The 22571-nt window shown below is 32.9% G+C and overlaps 1 protein-coding gene across 1 annotated transcript; it reads left to right on the top strand.

Moving 5' to 3' along the window:
* The first annotated feature begins 9052 nt into the window (after positions 1-9052).
* On the top strand, positions 9053-18854 carry LOC141677228 (pyruvate kinase isozyme A, chloroplastic). The gene is made up of 6 exons (XM_074483056.1): positions 9053-9723; positions 13186-13276; positions 13375-13568; positions 14363-14484; positions 16788-17266; positions 18223-18854. The coding sequence occupies exons 1-6, from the start codon at positions 9220-9222 to the stop codon at positions 18522-18524; spliced, it is 1692 nt and encodes a 563-aa protein (XP_074339157.1). The 5' UTR covers positions 9053-9219; the 3' UTR covers positions 18525-18854.
* Positions 18855-22571: the final 3717 nt, after the last annotated feature.

Genomic DNA, 22571 nt, shown 5'->3' with positions numbered 1-22571 from the left:
ATAGAGAACTGAGTTCTCGATAAGTCTAACTGACTTATCGACAAGTCATTTTAAGACTTCTCGAGTGAGTTCTCGATAAGTCAATTTACTGACTTTTCGAGTGACTTCTTGATAAGCATTATTATGACTTATCGATAAGTCATTGTAGAGTTCTCTAGTAGTGTTAATTTACAGAGTTCTCTACAAGTATCTTTTTAGACTTATAAATAACTCAGAACTAAAATAATTTAATTCAATAAATTATTTTGGTAAAATACTTTTGGCAAAATCATTCTGATTTTACTATGAATTTATTCAAATAAAAATTGGAATCAAATTCTGTCCATTTTGGACAAACTGGGTATTTCTTTGACATCTCGATAAGGTTATTTTTAGTTCTCTACAAGAATAAATAAAATGAGTTATCGATATGTCTTTCACTTCTTAAAATGACTTCTCGATAGACTAATTCCAAACGTCTATTTTTGAATTCTCGATAAGTCATTTGATTTTACTATAAATACCCAGGCATCTCGATACATATACATACTTACAACTTTCGAGATCTCAAGTGACCTAGATTTTTAATCCAAAACCAATTTCTCTCTCGTTTTCACTCTTTTCTCACTAATTTCTTTTATCCACTAAACTTCATACTCATATCAATGGCAGCCAACAATATTGTACCCTTCATCCCCAAAGAGACCAACTTCCTTGCAATTCGGGATGCAAACCAAGCGCCTGAGATTTTCCAATGCTTTGTCAAGTTCTTGTCTGAGACCTACTTTGTAGGTGCTCTTACTGCCAATCATGTGTTGTATTTGGTTGTGTTAGGGGACTTTTGGAACACAACTACGACAAGGACAATTGTGCATGAGAACCAAGTTGCAACAATTATAATAAACTGCACAATCAAGGGACAACAGGTGGAGATCTCTGAAAATGATGTTAATCTGGCACTGGGCATTCCTACTGACAAGTTGGTGGAGGCTCCAACTCAGGATCAGCTGTATGAATTCATGGACTTTATCAATTATTCTGAGAAGATCAATGTGGCCAGCATGAACAAGAAGCATCTAAGAAAGGAATGGTCATTTCTTTTTGACTCAATAATATGGGCATTCACCTGCAGGAAGTCAGGGTTTGACAACATATCAAGTGTTTTCCAGAAGCTGGTCTACTCAATGGCCACCAACAAACAGATCAATGTAGGACACTACATATTGGAGGAATTGAGCACCAGGCTAACAATTCCATTGAAATCAAGATGTAAGGAAATTTTTCTACCTAGATTTATTATGTCAGCTTTAAACTATATAGTTAATGACATACATATTCTAGAAGGAGTAAATAGGTCATTAATTGGCAACTGTAAGCAAGTATCTAAAATTCTATTTGGATCACTTCTTACTAAGAATAAGGTTCCAGTAAGTCTTAAGTTAACACCTTTCATGATTGAAAGATTTAAGACTTATCCTTATTCTATGCCAGACATGAGAACTTGTGCAAGTCAACTTAGTGCAATAATGGTTCCTGAGCCTGTGGAAGCACAAACACAGGCACACCCACAGGAACCTACCCATGTTGAGCTTGTTCCTTCAAAATCATTAGCAACTAGGAAACCAACCACCTCATTTTCTCAAAAGGATGAGGTGAGTAAAAAGAAGAGAAATGAGGTAACCTTAAAAGTTTTAACTGAGAGTGGTGAGGATCAAACAACAAATGAGTCACCCTTGGTCAAGAGAACAAAGAAGAGTAAGAAATCTGAGCTGACCACTCAAACCACCTATGTGTCCTCTCAAAAGGATGTAGTTGTAAAAATGGGGATTAAACAAACTCTAGATACACCTTCTCAACGGGGTGTGTCTATTGAAAAGAGCATTCAACCCAGTGCATCATGTATAGAGTCTGCACAGCCTGCACTTGATCAAATCCAAGTGTATGGTAGAAGAAATAAGGATGGCACACACAGTGAGGGCATTCATCCATTCAGGGGGAGCTGTCGACACTCACTTCTGATCAACAACTTTTAATCTCACAAATTTCTTCTCTACCTACAGCAATCGAATCTAATTCTCAAGTGCAAGCTAAATCAAGTGACTTGGTTCAAGAAACCTTGCTCACCACCCAAACACTACAATCAGATGGTGAGAGGCTACTAGCTGGGGTAGACCTTGATGACACCGTCAAAAACATGGGGGTATCATCAGTTTTTACTGAAGACCCCGTGGATATCACAAATGCACTTTTATGTGCAAATCAATCTTCACAGACTTTTAGGTTTGAGGGTAGTAATTCTGAGGGGGAGCTATATAAATCCTCTCCAATTCAATTGGAGGTTCCTCATGTAGGAACAACTCCCCTCAAAACCCTAGCAGAAATTGCATTAGCAGTTGATGCTAGGAGTACAATTTCCAATGATCCTGCTATGGGGGAGGCAAGTTTATCACATTCATGTGACAGTGCTTTGCAAGAAGCACAAGGGTTTGAGGGTGGTGTGCATGACAGTAACCCAGTCAAATCCCCTCCAATTCTATTGGAGGTTCCCACTACAAGTGGAGGACAACACACTGTCATAAACACAGAGCAATATGTGAGTAAAACTGTGACTTCAGTCACAAGTGGTTCTATTACTCCCTCACACCTACTTTCAACCTCACAACCTCAACAACCACATATCCTCTCACAATGGCTGCAAGAATCAGACTCTCAACCTACATATGTAGATGATCTCTTAGTTAAGCAGCTTTCTAGGTTAGCAAACATCTCACAGCATCTACTCACTTCAAATATGAGAAATCAAGACTATCAAGCTATCATGCTTACTTACAATGAAGAAGTTGAGAAACAAAAAGAGAAAATTATCAATGATACAGAACAAGATGGTAATGTGGATGCATGGCTATCTCAAGACTTTGTATTAGAAATCTATCAAGTATTGCCAAGTTTAGGGAAGAATATATCACCATTACGGGAAGCAATGCCAAGGCCTTGACACCACAAGATATATATGATGTAGTTACAGAAGTTTACAAAGCTCAGCTCAAGACTTTTCACCTTTTTGGTAAAGCTCTTGAAGTCCAATTAACTGGTCATGAAGACAAGATAAGGAAACTGGTAAAGGACAAAATGGATGAGATTATACCATCTCAAGTAAATATCACCTCCAAGTTCAAGTATTTTATTGATCAAATGTCAAGGATGGATTTTACTACCATTGAAAAGGAAGTCAAAAATCTCAAACAATCCTTCATCTCTCTTCATGCAGTGCTCCAACAGCAAATCACTCATTCAAATGACACAAAGGTCAAGCTGAAACAACTTCACCAAAGCAAGTATGAGCCTTCAGCCTTGCTTATGAAAGGCATCAAACAGGTTGTAGAAGAAATTTTTGAATTCTCATCATCTACAAGCTCTTATCAGTCAGGCTCAACTTCTACAAATCTTCAGATGCAGTCTCTTCAAGGTCAAGTCTCCACTTTGCAAGCTTCAAATGATCAACTCACAGCTCAAGTGCAAGCTCTCACTACACTGGTGAAGAGTCAACAGGCAGAATTCAAGCCTTGATGGACTCCCACAAGCACCTACAAATGCAAAATTCAGTTAATTTGGGAGCCATTATGGGTAAACTTAACATTCCATTGCATGCACTTCCTGAAGCTGTGAGGCCTGAAATTTCTACTCCCCTTCTCATGCCTGACAACAAGACTAAGGGGGAGATAGAGGCTAGGCTAGCAAGATCGAGATCATCTACTCAAAATGTCCAAGGTGCTGAAAAGAGCTTAATTCAAGAAGTAGATATTGGTATGGAGAGGCTCATTAGGGTTGCTGAATGACCAAGTCTGAGCAGGGAATTTGATGAATTGCTCAAGGCTCTAAGGGCTTCTCTCAACAATAATCTCTTCATCTACAAAAAAGGCCTTGAACAGGATAATAAATTCATTAAGGGTGATTTTGGTGACTAAAGACAATTTTCAGGAGAAGAAGATAGTGGTCAATATAAATGATTCTGGGGTAGATAGGTGTATGCAGGTGTCCCTCAATTATCTTATCTCAAGGAGGGCTTCTGAATTGTTCTGATAAACAAAGTCAGAGTTGTGATCCATAAAGACACTTTATTGTTAGCTGAACTGAAAAATGCTCAAGTGACTGTTTTTCCAGAAGCATACCTACAACCAAACAAGGGAGTGGCATACATTTGTCCTACCACCAAACACTTCAAACACTTCCAAATCCCTAAACAATGTGTCATGGACAACAAGAAGCTAATCATGATTCTAGAAATTGCTTTAAAGGTAAAGAAGAATAAGTCTTTTAAAGATGAAGAGATGATTAAGCTATTGGGGAGATATCTAAGGAATGTTGAAGCCAACTTGCCTAAAACTCAAATTAACAAGGATAATTTGGATGATGATGAGCACAAGAAAGATGATCAAAAACCTTCTCGCTCAAATCCAAGTCAATCCAGTAAGGTAGCTGGAAACAAGGGTGGGGAAAGAAAGGAGGATGAGAAGAAGGATGGTGAAAGTAAGAGGAGAGGTGAAAGAATGAGCAAACAAAGACATGATGGCTCAGAACCACAACAAACCCTAAAAATCCAAACACAACTAGCTCAACCTTTAGCTCAATCTTCAAAGTCAACAATCTCAAACATCAAACCACCTCAAACCTCTAAGTCCGAATTTCTATACAGACAAACTGCTAACTCTTTTCTAAAAATTCCAATCACCACAAGCCAAACATCTCTGAAGAAAATCTCAACCTTACCTTCTGTCAAACCATCACAGAAAACTCATTTTAAGTCTGTTGGGAGAAAACCTAAGAAAGCTAAGCCTACTGTAAAAGTTGAAGTTACTGAAAGGGCCATCTGGAAATGTTTCAAGCAGGATGATTTTATACCCTTAAACTGGTGCAGATCAGATGAAGACTATTTTCAACAACTAGCTGAGGAAATAGTTAGAGTCTGGGTTGTCACTCTAAAGGAAGTAAGAATCTACTTTCAAGATGGGACCTTCACTTTTCTTGGTAGAAATTTGATGGACACTCTATCTCCAACAAGAATCAAGAAAGTGATAAGTTTGGTGAAAGACAAGATCACTGCTACAAGAGCATGGAGATCAGTCCTAGCTGAATGGTTGATTGCAAAAGAGGAAAGAAGAGCAAGGGGTGAAGCAAAATATGAGGAAAAAAAGAGGAAGTATGATGAAAAGATTGAAATGTATATCAAAAGATCTGAAGAACTCAAAGCAAAAGGGATGAGCAGAATTTCCAAAGATGGAAGATTTCTGAATATGAAAGCTGACTCATTTTCAAAATTCAGAATTAAAATATTAGATGGTAATCCAAAGCAAGACAGACTCAAGCAGCTAGAAGCTCTAACAGGGACTCCAATTATAGAGGAACTTGAAATTCTTGTATACTTAAAGGACCTCATTAGAGAAGAATCAAAAATTCCATTCTTTGTCTGATGCTTTTAAATACTCAAACTCAAAATCATCTAATGTACAATTGCTGTAATTGTGTCAATTTTTATATTAGTCTTATTTTCCATTGTAACTTGGGGTTAGTCTTGTTAATAGGCATGAATTTGTGTTAAGCAATTTTCTCACAAATTGGGGGAGATTGTTGTGCAAGACATGCTTGTACAATAACAAGACTAAGTCGAATTGACAACCCTAAGTAAGTTGTATTGTAACCTTAGTTTGCATTTTGTATTTATAATATTTAAAGTCTGTAAAAATGTTAAAGAGCAGACTGGAGTCTTTTTCTTTAAACAGTATCAAGCCTAAGAATTCTATCTGGAAGAAGATCAAGAAGATCATGCCTCAGAAGAATTATGAAGAACCTTGGAGTTGAATAAATTTGTTTTGGGAAAAATGTTCTAAGTCAAGATCTCTACAAGTTACAGATTTAGTGCTATAGAGAAATCATTCGAGAACTCCAGAATGACTTATAGAGAACTCAAGAAAGCTACTAGAGAACTCAGAGATATCGACAAGTCAAACTGAAGACATGAAGATTAGAGATATCGACAAGTCAATTCTTCACTAGAGAACTCAGAGTTATCGACAAGTCAACATTCATTAGAGAACTCTGAGTTATCGATAAGTCAAATTTCACTAGAAAACTCAGAGATATCGACAAGACAAAAATCACTAGAGAACTATGAGTTATCGACAAGTCAAATTTGACTAGAGAACTCTGAGTTATCAACAAGTCAATAAGTCACTAGAGAACTCAGAGATATCGATAAGTCAAAGTGAAGATATGAAGATGAGAGATCTCGATAAGCTAAACTCTCTTATAGAGAGCTCAGAGACCTCTACTAGTCAAATCAACCATGGAGTATTAGAGATCTCGATAAGTCAATATACTTATCGACATGTCAAAATATCTATATGCCTAACTGAAGATCTTGAGGTAAAATCTCAAAGTACAAATTTCAGACCAGCTCAATATCCAAGATTAACAATCAACAAACAATCCAACCAGTTGGATTGACAAGTCTACAAAAAACAGCTTGAAGAGTGTGCAAGATCAAGGGTGAAGATTAACTGATAAAGGAATATCAAAGTTAACACATTATGCAAAGATATGCTGAGCCATAAATGGAAGATATGCTTTTCCTAAAATAGAATGATTAGTGACAACTTACTAAAGTTAATAGCATGTCTTATTATATGTTGTGTAAACCAGCAGTTAACTGAGATATAAAGTTAACACTGGTCATTTGTTAGAAGGAACAATTTAAAGAAGAAAATCTTGTATTTCTTTAAAGACAGAAGCTAAGTTCTTTATCAACAAAGAGCCTAGAAATTTTGTAGCAAAACATTCTTAATTTTAATATAAAATTAAATGAGTTTTGAAGGTTCTGTGTTATTCATAGTTGCATGTTTAATTTATGTTAACACATATCACTGCAAGATTTGATTTACTTTGTTCAAACCAAAAACATTTCAAGAAAAGCATAAAAACATAACAACACATTCACCCCCTGTGTGTAATTTATTACCCAACATAAATCAACATTATAAACACACATATATCGAATTTCACAGTTTGCTCATATAAGTTTAAACAATGTAAGTAATGAATAAATAAAATAGCTATAGGAAGAAGAAGGAAGACGGCCGAAGAATAAACAATGAGAAAATAGAAAATATATACACACTGAAAATTTAAAATCTAAATATACAAAATACAATTAATCAATCACAAATTTGAATTTTCAGATTTCTATAAATGTATATGCATGTTATATATCAAAATATAAAAAAGGACAATAATGAAAAAATTGATTTACTTTCATGTTAATTGAGTCTTGTATTGATATTTGATTTTGTTTAAAATTGTTCATACCACGGATTTTGGGTCTCTAATTGATATATACATAAGCCCGTATTGTTATTTAATTACTGTTTTGTTTAAATTGCTAAAACCATGAAATTAAGATCTCTGATTGATATACATATCTTGATCTTCTGGTTACAATTTTGAATGTTTAAATTGTTGATACCATAAAATTAGGATCATAGATACATACGATCGTAATTGATCTTTGACTATGATTTTGCATGTTTTAATTGTTGATACCACGAAATTAGGATCTCTGATTGATAGACACATAAGACTGCAATAAATGAAAGCGAGTAAACGGGTCAGACTTGGTTATTTTGTTGGTTATTTTCAGTAAACGGGCCGGAGTTGGTTATTTATTTAATTAGTTATTTACTATACTACCCTTTTCTATGTAAAAATTGCATACCTTCACTAGTGTGCATTAAGAATATATTGATATTGATTAGTAGTTAACTAAGAAATATTAATTGTGAGAATAAATATGTATGTATGTGTGATGTCGATGTTAAATTGATGACATATAAGAATACACGAGTATGTATCTAACTATGTATGTATGTGTATGTGTGTATGTATATTTGTACGTATGTATGTATACGTATGCATGTACAAATATATTTATATATATATATATATATTGTATATATGTATGCATTTACGTACGTATTAATGTATAATTGTATGCAAATATTAATTATACAATAATTAATAATTTTTAATATATGAATGATATGGCGAAATAAATATTATATAGATATTATGATGTGTTAATTAATATATATTAATTGTGAGCGATAAGTATTATATATATATATATATATATTAATAGTCAACTAACAAATATTAACTATGATAATAAATATGAAATAAATATTATATATATATTAAATAGGGGCATAATCGTTATATGAATTAAATTGCTCATCAAAACTCTCTGTTGTACTATATATATAATAAATAATAGATATAAGATTTGCCTCCAACAATTCTCTTTATATTCATTCCTTATCTAATAATTTAATTGTAATAATTTATTATTTGATTAAAATAAAAAGGAAAAAGATGATATGACTCTTATTTATCATAAAATAATATTTAAGGGATTTTTAAAAAGAGAAGAATGCTAATTAAAAATAACTGATAAGATGAAGTTATTAGTAATATAAGTAGTGATTAGGAGATTGTTGGAGTAGCAATTTTGATCTCATTTCTTACAATTCATTTTGAGAGTTTGAATTAGTAATTCACTGAACTTGTCTCATGTGACATAAATATTCGATTTTTTTTGGCATTTAGAGTTTATCCGGTTTGGTTTTTGAATCGCAGACCTCTTCATTACAAATTAACTAAAAGTTTACTGGGTTAATTTCAAAACTAAAATTTTTCCAAAAGTATTTAAAACTAAAAGCTTTCCCAAAAACGCATAAAAAATAATCTAGCACGTACTCCCTTTCTGTACCAAAATAAGCGTCGTTTTGACTTTTGACACGTTTTTTAAGATATTAAAAAAAGATATTTGTATATATTTTTTTTCAAATTTTTTTTTCTGAATTAAAATTTACATTTATATTTTTATTTAGAAATAAAAATTTATAAAAAAAATATATACAAGTATCTTTTTTTATACTTCAAAATACGTGTCAAAAATTAAAACGACACTTATTTTGGGACGGAGGAGTATATAAAATGCAAAAAATTCAACAAAATATTGCTTAGTTTTCATCTTCGTCCCACTCATTTTCCCCGACGACAACTTCGAGGCTCCAACTCACTCCCTCTCAGCTTTGCCTTCTCCGCCCATCTCTATACATACACATATACACACAATCCAAAACAAGAAAAACAACAACCCCTTTTCATTTCTCTCAATTCTCTTCAACCATGGCAACACAATCACTCAATCTCTTCATTTCTCACTCAAATTCAACATTTCAAGAAAACCCCATTTCTAAAAACCCCATTTTCACCTTCAATCCTCGCTTATCTTTCCCAAAACCCCATCTTTTTAAACCCCTCAAGGCCTCTTCTTCTTCAGATCTTCCCAATGGAGTCATTTCTGTTGATTCTAGCTCAATTGAAGTTGATTCTGTGACTGAAACTGAGCTCAAGGAAAATGGGTTTCGGAGTACTCGAAGAACTAAGCTGGTTTGTACTATTGGCCCTGCTACTTGTGGGTTTGAACAATTGGAAGCTTTGGCTGTGGGAGGAATGAATGTAGCTAGAATTAATATGTGTCATGGTACTAGAGATTGGCATAAGAGGGTTATTGAACGAGTTAGGAAGTTGAATGAGGATAAAGGGTATGCCGTTGCGATTATGATGGATACGGAAGGGAGCGAGATTCATATGGGTGATCTTGGCGGGGCTCCTTCTGCTAAAGCTGAGGTATTTGTTTGTGTTTTCATCTTGTTGGATAATTGTGATTTTTCGATATGAATTGGTGTTTGGTTTCTATGAATTGTTTGAAGATGTGAACTTTTGATGATTGTGGAATTTGGATTAGGTGGTTTGTGTAATGGCGTTGGGTTATGATCTTTGCTAAGTGTTGTTTGTCGAGAATTAAATGTTTCATGGTTGTTTTTGCATTGCCGTTATTTGTTATTGTGCTACGAAAGATTATGTAGTTATTCAGCTTGACGAGTGTTAGTGCTAGACATTAGGGGAATCATCGGGGATCTAATGGTTACAAAGTCACGTAGCTTTATAGAAGAATGGTTGTTCGCTGACTGTCGAAGGTCTTATATCTTGCTAAGCTAATTAAAAAGGGGCAAATCCAGATTGCACCAGTGATAGACTATGTAAGATTTAAATGCAGATGCCCTACTTAGTTCCACAAGTCCTGTTGTCAGTTTACTAAGGCTCAAGGCAGATTCCTCCAAACGTTAAAAATTGTAAGTGATTTAAGGTTTTCATTTCAATTTATCAATCATCTGTGTTATTTTCAAATTTAGGTTAATATTGACTCTATATGTAAACACGGAATACGAAACACAAATACAAATCATATATCACAAACATAACAAAAAAATTAGGGGAGTTTAAAATCTTACATGTGTAATCACAAACGGCGCATTCTTAGTCACAACCACCCGCTTCATATTCCCACCTGGTGTTTCTGTGTAACATCTTCAAGAAGTTGGTCAGTTAATAGAAATGGATCTCTTGTAAGAACTTCAACTCCTGTTTTGATCTTAGCTTCATCAGAACCTAGCCCAGCCCTGTCTCTTGCTTCTCTGTCTTTCAATTCAACAGTTATGAAATCAGATAACAATTGGATTTTTTTTGGATCTGATGGTTTGACATTTTTCCACAAAAGTTTCTTTTTATCAGCTACTTCCATCTTGAATAAAGCAACTTGAGCACTTTCAGAGGTTGATGTCTTGATGAATTTATCAGAACTTGCTCTTTCTGTTGTAGCTTGCAGTTCTTCACTCTGAAAAACTTGAGTCTTGTCAGAGGTTGTCTTTGATTCTTCAGAAATCTTCCTTCTTTTCAGAGTTTGAACATCTTCATCTTAGTCAAGGTACCAGGTGAGAACTTGAAGAGGGTGGTTGTGATTAAGAATGAATCGTTTGTGATTACGCATGTAAGAATTTAAACCCTATTTTTTTGTTGTGTTTGTGTGGTCATGATATTAAACCCTAAATTTTTGTTGTGTTTGTGTGGTGATATATGTTTGTGTTTTGTATTTTGTGTTTACATATAGAGTTATATTAACCTAAATTTGAAACACATATGATTGATAACTTGAAATGGAAACCCTAATCACTTGCAATTTTTAACGTTTGAGAGGTTAGGGAACTCTCTGGAGACTACAAAACTCTATCACTTACAGATAGAGTGTTTGTTTTCATCTTTTTGGATATTAATTGGTGTTTGTTTTGTCTAATGATTTGAAGGTGTGGTGTTATTATGATTGCGGAATTTGGATTTGGTGGTTCGTGTATTGGTGTTTGGTTATCGAATTTGCTAAGTGTTACTTGTTAAGAATTTGATTGTTATATGGTTGTCTGTGCATAGCTGTTATCTGTTATTGTGCTACGAAAGGTTATGTAGTTATTCAGTTCAAAAGAGTGCAAGACTGCAAGTGCTAGACATTAGGGGAATCATGAGGGAATAAAGGTTATAAAGTCACTAGCTTGATGTTAGGATTTGGGAGTTAGGACAGTCAAAAGGGAACTCCATGCCTATATAGTTTCGAAGGTCTAATATCTTGCTGCCCGAATTAAATGGGGCAAGCCGGTTTGCACTACTGATAGACTACTTAAGAATTAAGATTTAAATAAAGATGCCTTACTTAGTTCCACAAATCTTGTTGTCAGTTTACTAAGGCTCGAGGCTGATTTCATGTTTGGCAAACTTTGCTAAATTGTTGTGCGGAAATTTGTTAAGTGGGAAAGAGGCTATAGATTGAGTAGGTGCTATAAAGTTTACCAAAATGATACTCCGTCTTATTAGGAGTAACAAGTTCTTTGCTTCATATTTTTGGGGCGAAAAACCCTTTGAGCTTAGGCGCCCACCTATGTTAAGGAGATTTAGGAACACTGGTACTTAGTGATGCAGGACAGGTTTAGAAGCTTATAATTAATTGGGCTTCTATTTTAAATTATAATAAGCAAGCATAGGTATATAATTGTCTGTGGTTTGGTTCAACATGATTCAACCATAAGGGCCGTTAAAAATTCATTAAATAAATGTGAATTGCTAGATATTATGTTAAGGAATATTCTATATTTAAACTACTTTACCAAAGGCCTACGATTTGAATCTCTACTAAAATATACTAAGCAAGCAAACATGGGTATAAATTGTTTGTGGTTTGGTTTAACAATGAAAAGAATAATGACCGTTAAATATATTATTAAATAGATGTTAATCGCTAGATCTTATGCTAAATAATATTCTATAATTAAACTACTCTACTAATGGCCCAAGGTTCGAATTCCGTCAACAACAAACTTAAATTAAGGTTTTACATTGTTAGTTCTAAATAATCTGTCATATATTAAACAACTTTTGTTATATATTAATTAAAAAATAACATACATATTAAAAAAGTAATAAAATAAAAAATTATTTACTTTAAAATTATAATATATTAAAAGAATCTAGTGCGATGCACAGGTTAAAATTTAGTATTCTTGAAAATATAATGGTTATAAATTACTCGCAAATCGAATTACATGTGAAAAAGCTATGTATTAAAAAAATAATAGTTTATAAGCTTTCAAAACACTGCTAAAGCTAAAAGGGTTTTTTTTACAATTCTTTAGCTCTTATCCTAACTGATGAGACAATTCTTTTATTAAGTTCAGAGATTTTGCGCATTTGATATTTTTGAGAAGAATATAAAACAAGGTGGGCCAAGTGTAGGTCTGTACGTATTGTTTCTTTGTAATTGATATTAAGGGTATCTTTATCTATGTGAAAACTAGCATAAGTTTGTTCTTATACTGCTTAAAGCTAGTTCATGATAAAGATGTTTTAGGCTTTTAGAGTTTATTTTTTAATTCCCAAAAAGTCTAAATGGGCATTAAGAAGCGGATTTGCAGGATGCACAAAGACATTTAAAACATATTAGAGCTAAAAAACTTAATTTTTTACTTATACCATATCCCTCAAATTGAATATTGTCTCGCTTTGAGAGAACCTGAATGCCAGATTTGTAACTTCTAAGTTTCATCTTAAAAAACCCCATACAGTTTTTTGCTAATCTCTTGTGCTATTAAAACCCATACAGTTGTCTTTGTCATGAGTAATTTGTGATCAGTTTAGTATGGAATGTATGTTACTGAATTCCGCATCTGCAATTCCATTTACGGTATTCGATTATCATTTCTAATGCAGGATGGTGAGCTTTGGACTTTCACAGTTCGAGCTTTTGATGCACCTCGCCCAGAGCGCACCATTACTGTGAACTATGATGGTTTTGCTGAAGGTTAGTAGTTTGTATCATAATGATACCGCTTCTTTGTGTGTCCTATCACGTATTTCGCTCGTAAAATCTGACCATTAATTATTTAAACGTGCTAATAGATGTGAAAGTAGGAGACGAACTTCTAGTCGATGGTGGAATGGTGAGGTTTGAGGTCGTTGAGAAAATTGGACCGGATGTCAAGTGCCAATGTACTGATCCTGGCCTGCTTCTACCTCGAGCTAATCTGACCTTTTGGAGAGATGGAAGCTTAGTAAGAGAGCGCAATGCCATGCTTCCAACTGTTTCCTCCAAGGTTACTTTTCTCTTCCTTGTGCAACTTTTAGATATTGTCTCAGAGAAATGTGGCTACCTTTTTTAAAATTGTTCTCTCTTGTGAAGATGTAAAAGTATACCTAAATACAAGTGAACATAAAACAATTACTTAATGTAATGCTTCAAATGCCTACATAGTATTGTCTTGTACAAGCTTATATAATGATTTACCCTGACAGCCATGCCTTCGCATACATGCAACATCACTTGGAGAATTATAATGTAAATGTTATCGCATATAGACACTGGACTTTACTTTTTGTCTTGATTGTCAGGATACAGCAAACTTCTTTCTTCTGGAATATGGGTACTCTTAAAGAATTCAGGATTAAATTTACACAGGCACAGGCGAACTTCCAGTTTATTGAGTATAGTAATGAATCTTCGTGCAAGTTTTTAATCTCAGTTATATCATTTAATCAGATCCTTTTATGATGCGAAAATTGAAATAGACAACCACTTTCACGCTTTCAAATAAAGTGTACAGCAAATCATGCAGCACAACTACCTGATGTTAGTGTTGGGTGTCTTCCGCTTCTCAATCCAGGCCTTCCTAAACCGAGCCACACAATTTTATTTTGGATTCTATAGTCATAATATGTCTTAGTTAGCTTTGGAATTAAAGACATTTTTCACATTGCTAAGCAGTCCTTGGTAATGACGATCAATGATTCAATGGTGTTTGTGGCCTAATAATAGTAGCTCTAGCATAAGATTTTTCCTCAAGTAGTACATTGATATTTTTCCACTCATGTTGTTTTTCACACTTTTCAGGATTGGTTGGACATTGACTTTGGGATTGCTGAGGGTGTTGATTTTATTGCAATATCCTTTGTGAAGTCTGCTGAAGTGATTAACCATCTTAAGAGTTATATCAAAGCACGAGCGCGTGATAGGTACAGAATATTTCTAATTCATTCTCCCAGCCTTGATCTTAATTTTATTTTAATCGGACCTATTCACAACTCTTCTTCTATGTTGATTATAATCTGTGACATCTTTGAAAGTTTTTTTAGTCGGTGATTGGGGACCTGGGGATATCAACTATGAAATGTTTAGCAACGTATTGCACATAGTATTTTAGAAATCATAATATGCTTGGACAAGGTAGAGTTCGCTGGTATTGTAGTTTCTACAGCACATAATAGCATTCTACTAATCCAGGGTACATATCAAGCGACTGTTTTCCCAAAATTTCCTGTCAGAACCTGCCTAATTCCAAGTTCCAATTTTAATTGCAATGTTTCCACCTGAGATTTATGTCTTCATTAAAGTTAAAGTTACCAGCATAAATGATGCAAGACAGATCATTAAAAGGCTGTAAACCAAAGGGTACATATAAGTCAACTATATTAAATAAATAAGATTACAATTGGTTATATAAAATTTCTGAAACTTGGTAAATAGGTGATCTTGAAGGATAAGTAAAATTCTAGATGATTTACTATTTAAAAAGAAAAACTAAGAGAAGGAAACAAATCCTCTTAATATCAGCCTATGCCTATTAATTTTCTACTACCTTATATATTTTCTAGAATAGATTAACTAGTCAAAATACTAAATAATTACAAAACTCCTATATCTAAATAATTTACCAATTTTTTTTATTATACATTGATCAGCATCTAAAATTAGATTAGGCCTACAGTTATATCCTTTTGCAAAATTTACTGTTTTTCCTTGGTGCTTTTGACTTCACATGCTATGAGTACCTGTCTTCTCCTGAACTCCAGACATTACAACACAAGATACTGTAGGTTTTATTAGCATATTAGTACGATACGTGATACCCACAATTTATTCTGCTCTTAAATGTCAACTTAACATGTTCTCTTTTGTCATTCAATTCTTTATCATCCTATAATTACCTGTTCACCCTAAAGTACATGTTTGGTTTACATTTTCATAAATAGTGATTTTGCATCTTTCACCTGAATGAGTCATATCATATAATTCTAATTAGACCTGGTAATTTGTCATGTCCTGTCGTGTGCTTTCGCCTATACAAGTACCATACACAAGAACCACTAAATGCGTTCACGTACTTTTGTGTACGTGTACCTTTATATCGTGTATTTTTCATGTCGTGTTTTCTGGTCACACTAAATAAAAATATAATTTAAATAGTTAAATGTATTAAATTATTATATTCTATGTAGACTTTTGCCATTATGTATTATAATATATTAACATTATTTACATACAATTTGATAAACACATGTATATTTATGAATAAATAAATATTAATATTAAAATATAAATTCATTTACTTTCGTGTCATATTTTGCACCCAAAGCGTAAAGCCTAGCCAACAGTAATCCTGAGTTTCTGGCCATGTTACCATGTACTGGGTCTACTTCTTATATTGCTTTAGTTGTCAATTGAAGAGTGTACTGTATTTAATATCCGTAGTCAAGAACCAGTTACGTACAATGGTTCAAGTAGTGGAACTTTAAATATACTGATATAAGACAATCTGATAGGGAAGTAAGAGCATCTCCAACAAGTTCTTTAAACAAGCTCTTAAGTGTAAAAATAAAGAGTATTGTCAAAATTAGAGCTCCAAGAGACTCTTAGAGGCTCTTTAAAACCTTAAGAGCCTCATCTCTCTCCTCTCTTTTAAGAGCCAATCACTTGCTTTTAACTTATATTTTATTATAAAATAATTCAACCACCCACTTTCTCTCTCCACTTTGTATTGTATTTCTATTAAATAAAGATATTTTAATATTAAAATATTATTTAAAGAGTGAATAGAAAGAGTGTTGTTGGAGGTGAATGCATATTAAGTTGTTAAGAGCCAATATTTTATAATATATTTGAAGAGTGACTTAAGAGACAGTTGGAGATGCTCTAATTCGATAGTATTTGCCTTCATCTCTTTCTTAGGAGAAATTTATATGATCATCTTTTCAACTCGGTCACATGTACTACGCCATCAAAATGTTATGTATTATTTCCTTTTAAAATATAATATATTATTTTTGAGATATATACAACTCGGTCATAATTCTGTAGTGCCATCGCTGGGGGTTTACAGCTAAGAAGTGTAATAAAACCAAAAGGAAACTTAGATGTTACAATTATATCCTCCTGAAAGATGTCTTTTCTGAAACTTAAAACTACCTTTCTAGAATTTCAGATAAGTAGTTTAGTTCGGGATCAGAGTTAATCTATAAATTCAACTTTGATAATGCAGTGATATTTCCGTAATTGCAAAGATAGAGAGTATTGACTCCTTGAAGAACTTGGAGGAGATAATCCTAGCATCAGATGGGGCAATGGTTGCAAGGGGAGATCTGGGTGCACAGATTCCATTAGAACAGGTCCCATCGGCTCAGCAAAAGATTGTTCAAGTGTGCAGGCAGTTGAATAAGCCTGTCATTGTTGCTTCTCAGTTACTTGAATCCATGATTGAATACCCTACTCCCACGAGAGCTGAAGTGGCTGATGTTTCGGAAGCCGTCAGGCAAAGAGCTGATGCTTTAATGCTCTCTGGTGAGTCAGCTATGGGCCAGTTTCCAGACAAGGCATTGACTGTCTTGAGAAGTGTGAGTTTGAGAATTGAGAGGTGGTGGAGGGAAGAGAAGAGGCATGAAGCTATGGAACTCCCAGATATAGCATCTTCATATTCGGACAGTATTTCAGAAGAGATCTGCAACTCTGCAGCCAAGATGGGTAAGACAAAGTTCCATATGTGTTTGTGGATTGTTTAGTTTAATCTCTTATGTACACACACACACACACACACACACACATATGTATATATATATATGTATATGTCTAAGCAATACACTTATGCAGCAACATAATTATGTTTATGGCTAAAGCTTAAAATCTAAGGTCAAGTGAGATGTCTGAATAATGTTGGTCCAAAATGCTTCCTGTTTAGTTCATTCTTGAATCCTTAGCATTTGGAATATATGTATTGCACATGTTCTTCCGTAAACTTGCTACTTTCAGGTTTGAGATGATGAATTTTTCATGTTGGCAAAGATTGCAAAGTGTGCACCCGTCATATATAAGTTTCATATACTCTGTTATGTGGTAAAATATCACAACTTGTTAAGGTATCTAAATGATTTGCTTAATCTTTTTTGGTTCATGCAGCTAATTTGGGAATATGGTGATTCAGAATTTCCACATATATAATTTAAATTGATACTCGTTCTGCTAGTGTTTGTAAAGGTCTGTACAGTACACTTGTTTTGTTTTGGTAGTTTAATTCAATCCATGTTATAGTGACAGTGCTATATGGATCTCATAATATTATCGTTCAATGCAAAACACAGTTTTAATGGTGTTGGAAAATATAGGGCCAATTACATAGTCATATGCTACTGATATTATAGTAGATTTTTAAGGTTTTCTGGATCTTCTTTGTTTGGGAATAATCCTTTGATATTCAAATTTGAGCTAGATAAGTATGGACCTCTATTAATCTCCAGGTGTATTACATTATTTATGTTCTATGTTTCCTTCTAATGAGTTTGCTCATCTTTGCTGATCCCTTTTATCCTGTCACCCGCCCTCTACTAGTTCCATATACTGCTGGTGTTTTAAGTTGAATTTTGGGGGTATTCTTAGAACTATACATGTTCTTTCATTTGTTTGATATTCCTCTGATCTTGCAGCTAACAACCTAGAAGTGGATGCACTTTTTGTTTACACCAAAAATGGACATATGGCTTCTCTCTTGTCACGTTGCCGCCCTGATTGCCCAATCTTTGCATTTACAAACACGACTTCTGTACGAAGACGACTCAACTTACAATGGGGTCTAATACCCTTCCGCCTAAGCTTCGCTGATGATATGGAAAGCAACCTTAACAAAACTTTTGCTTTGCTCAAGGCCAGGGGAATGATTAAATCAGGTGATCTCGTCATTGCGGTCTCTGATATGTTGCAATCCATTCAAGTTATGAACGTTCCATAAGAACATTGGTTTAGCCTCTTGATGTCACTTGGGAGCATTACCTATGTGATACCTGAGCCATCCTGGAGACTGTAGTTTTCATTGGTTTTACTGGATTCTTGAGTGCCCAAAAGAGGTGAGAAATTGATCTTTAGTACAGTCCGGTCCGTGTCTGATTCAGAAGGTTTTTCCTTTGCTTTAATGCACTGCAACTCAACAGAAACTCGTTCGTTTTGTTATACCAATTTGCGGCCTTTGTTCATGGTGGTTGTCTCCATCTTCTAGGAATCTATGCTTGTAGTTTGTATTGTTCTTGCTCTCTTTTGGTATTCTAATCTCCCTTTGCCCCTTTTTTTTCTTTTTTTGGAATATTGTAGCCTGTGACTACCGAACTAAATTAGAAGTTTATATTTGTATGAAATAGTATTGTGAGAAAAACTAACAGGACTAATAAGTTGAGAACGGAAGCACCCTCATCGGGCTATTCGAAGTCAAATTTTAGAAGTAGTTGGTGTATATCCCATTGATTTACCTGAGCTTGCTAATATATGTTGTTGATGGTATTTGCGTGCATAACTAGTATTTGAGCAGTTAGGCAGTTACCGGTCTTTGGTAACAGGAAGTTGAGTAATCGAGCCTCAAAAGAGTAGCGACGACCCATGTCCAAACCCAACCTTACCTTAAAAAATAGTCAGTAATCTATCTGAGCTGTTAAAAGTCGTATTGTGTGATGAAAGTCCAGTCTAAAGACTAAGACTTGCACCTGGAAGATTTTTATTTTCTTTTGCTGGCTGGCTGTTACCAAGTCTTCTCTTGATGTTGTTGTCATCATGACTGGCTGGTTTTGTTCGTACCCTTCGAACTAAGTAGTAATTTTATTCATAGCAGATTATGCACATCATTGTCAATGAAGTATTCAAGAGCGTGTGTGAGTGCAGCAGGTAAAATGATAACAGTGATTATTATGTACATAAACATGCAGAAAAAGGCATAATATACGGGTGTTATAACCCTTTAATAATTCTACTCCATAACCCATTATTACCCTAAATCCCATCACTAATAGTACAAGTTCCTTTCGGAGCCTTCTCATTTTTATGAAATTTCCAGAAAGCGTAGGCCCAAATTACAATGCATTGATGGTACAGAAGGAGTGACAAGATCTCTCACAGAAGGAGTGAAACCCTCAGTAATCACACTTGTACTGCCCTTTCATTCGCAACAATCCCTGTACATCAAACCTGAATCATCATCTCGTTCAGACCCCACTGCTCCGATTTAGTCCGTTTCTAATATATTTATTTCCACAAAATCAGTAATTACTATCTTTTAAATAATTTACAAAACAAAAAACGATTTAACCTAATTGAATTGGTTCCTGGACTTTGAAGAGTGGATTATTTATTTATATATCTACAACAATTTTCAATGCTGTACAGAGATATGTAATACTCCCATTAATTTCAATGGGGTTTCCTTTATATTAAGAAAAAACTTAATGATGGAATTGATAGATGATGATGATATCTCTCATTCCATCATTGTCATTGGGCCATGCTGTTTAAAGACTCTACTGCCCCACCAGCTCCTCAATGGATAGCCTTCTTCAACCCAATCTAAAAACAAATAATCCAACGGGGCTGTAAATAATTAATTACCATTATTGCAAATTACAGAAAGTGCCCATATTATCTTATGAACTCATCATAATCAATAAGCAAGCACCTATGCACAAAAGGTCCCCCCGGGGCTACACCGGAGCCTCTAATTTGGCCCACCAGCTTCAGTGTACTCCTCTTTTTGAGGGATCATTGAGAATTTTTGCTTTTTTTGCTATATGATCATAGTGCATTTTCTCACCTCATTTCAACCTAGGTACGTATAAAAATGTATAATATACTGATGGTTCCGGATGAAAAACATTAAGTTTGATAGTCGGTCGTTACTTTATGAAATTACTTAATTATCCTTATTTAATTATTTTAATTCTAATTATTGGGTCGATTAGTTCTAACTAATATTGAACTCAACTTTCTTTATTACTTTACCAATTTTAATTATATTTTATATCGAACTCTATATTATTATAATTTATATTAAATTCGATTTATTCTACCAAATTGTATTTTAATTCATATCGAGTTTTATATTATCCTATTTTGTTACTTCGGCCTAAATTAAATTCAATCAAACTAAATATAATTATTAAGATTTATTTGATATATCATGTGACTCGGGTTAAGATAAAATAACAATAATATCGATCCTTCTAAAAAAATATACTAATAAACTTTGATAAATAAAATAATATATGTTATTTATCCAAGATAGAAAAATACATTATACAATTGATTCAGACTAACACTAAACTAAAATAAAAATACAATTCGACCAACAAAAATAAAATCATATATATTAATTATTCAGTCTAAAACTAAAGTATCTTATTGATCCACACTTTAAAAAAATTAAAATTAAACTAAAAATAATTAGTTTGATTTCATCGGTGTATTAGGCATCGGGCTAAAATAAAATAATGTAAACTATTGATCCAAGATCAATCAAATTAATATTAGACTAAGTAAAATTAATATTCTATTGATGTGAACTAAAAAATCAAATTTTAATTAAAATATAAATATTATTTTTTTAAAAATAGACATAAAATTATCAATAAAAATATATTGTTCAATCAGTAATATTGTCATTTTCAAATATTTTTTATAGAGTTATAGTTAATCGATAAAGTAATCACCATGCTAAAATAATATCTTTTAAGGTCCCAAAATAATGAAGACATTATATTTTCACCCTCAATAAAATAATAATTTCGTTATAATAATATTCCCCCTACCAATGCTATCACTTTAAATAAATTTAAATGTTCTAAAACTTTTGAACATATACGTCTACTAATATAATTATCATGAATGATATAAAAAAAGAGGGAAAAATATTCAATAAAAAAAAGAAAATAAGTAAAGTCATATTATTTAAAATTTTAAATGAACAAAATTAAGAAATGAATTCAAAATAATTTTTAAAAAATATATATATAATATTAAAAAAAATATGTGTGCGATTTGTGCATTGCACGGGTTTTAAGTTAGTAATTATATATTAGGATAACATATTGTAATCTGGAGCAGGGATCAACGGATAATTTTTTTTATTTGGGTAAGTTAGTAACTAAATAAATTAGTGGGATGTAAGGGGTAGGATGATGACAAGTGTACGACGATATATAACCAACAAACTTGACATCTTCAATGCACGTCAGTCATCTAGTTTCATTGTTTTTATTTTGTATGTTTTTCATATTATATATGATGTATATTCTAAATTTAAGTTTTTAATTGTTGATTTTAAAGTTGTTTATAAATATTATATGTTGAGTATCTTTAGCATTTTTCATATTAAATATTTAATTTTTTTCTTTTTCAAAAATATGATTGAATTTAAAGTACAAAATTCTAAATGATTTTTTAAGATATTAAATTATGCTTAAATACTTTTGAAATCTTTCCTTTTACCAAATTTTATTGTAATTTGTTTTTTCTTGAAATGAGATGTGTATTTCATAAGTTAAGGAATTTTCATAAATTTACTTTTGAAAAGTGAATAAAAAAAAAGAATGTGTGCATCATAAATTTTATTCGATTAAAATCAATATGTAATATAAAATATTTTATGTGATCCAATTTTATAAAACTCAACAATTTTATTTTTTATTAAAAAAATTTCAAATTGATACTAACAATATATTTTACAAAACAGAATAACACATTTTTACAGAAAAAAATTGAAGTTAAAAAATATTTTATGTGCTCTGTAAAAATATTTATAGGTCATTATACAGAACACTAAACATAAAAATTACAGTACATATGTTAAAATAATTATAGAATTCATAAAATTTACAGTTCAAAAATACAGAACACTAAGCATAAAAATTAATAGGTTAAAAATACAGAACACTAAGTCTAAAATTTATAGTACATAGGTTAAAAATACTGAGCATAAAATTTATAATATATTAGGTTAAAAATAGAGAATACGGAGCATAAA

Source organism: Apium graveolens, chromosome 8, assembly GCF_009905375.1.
Source record: "Apium graveolens cultivar Ventura chromosome 8, ASM990537v1, whole genome shotgun sequence".
In the NCBI taxonomy this organism is placed as follows: Eukaryota; Viridiplantae; Streptophyta; class Magnoliopsida; order Apiales; family Apiaceae; genus Apium; species Apium graveolens.
This window is presented reverse-complemented; position numbering and strand designations above follow the sequence as displayed.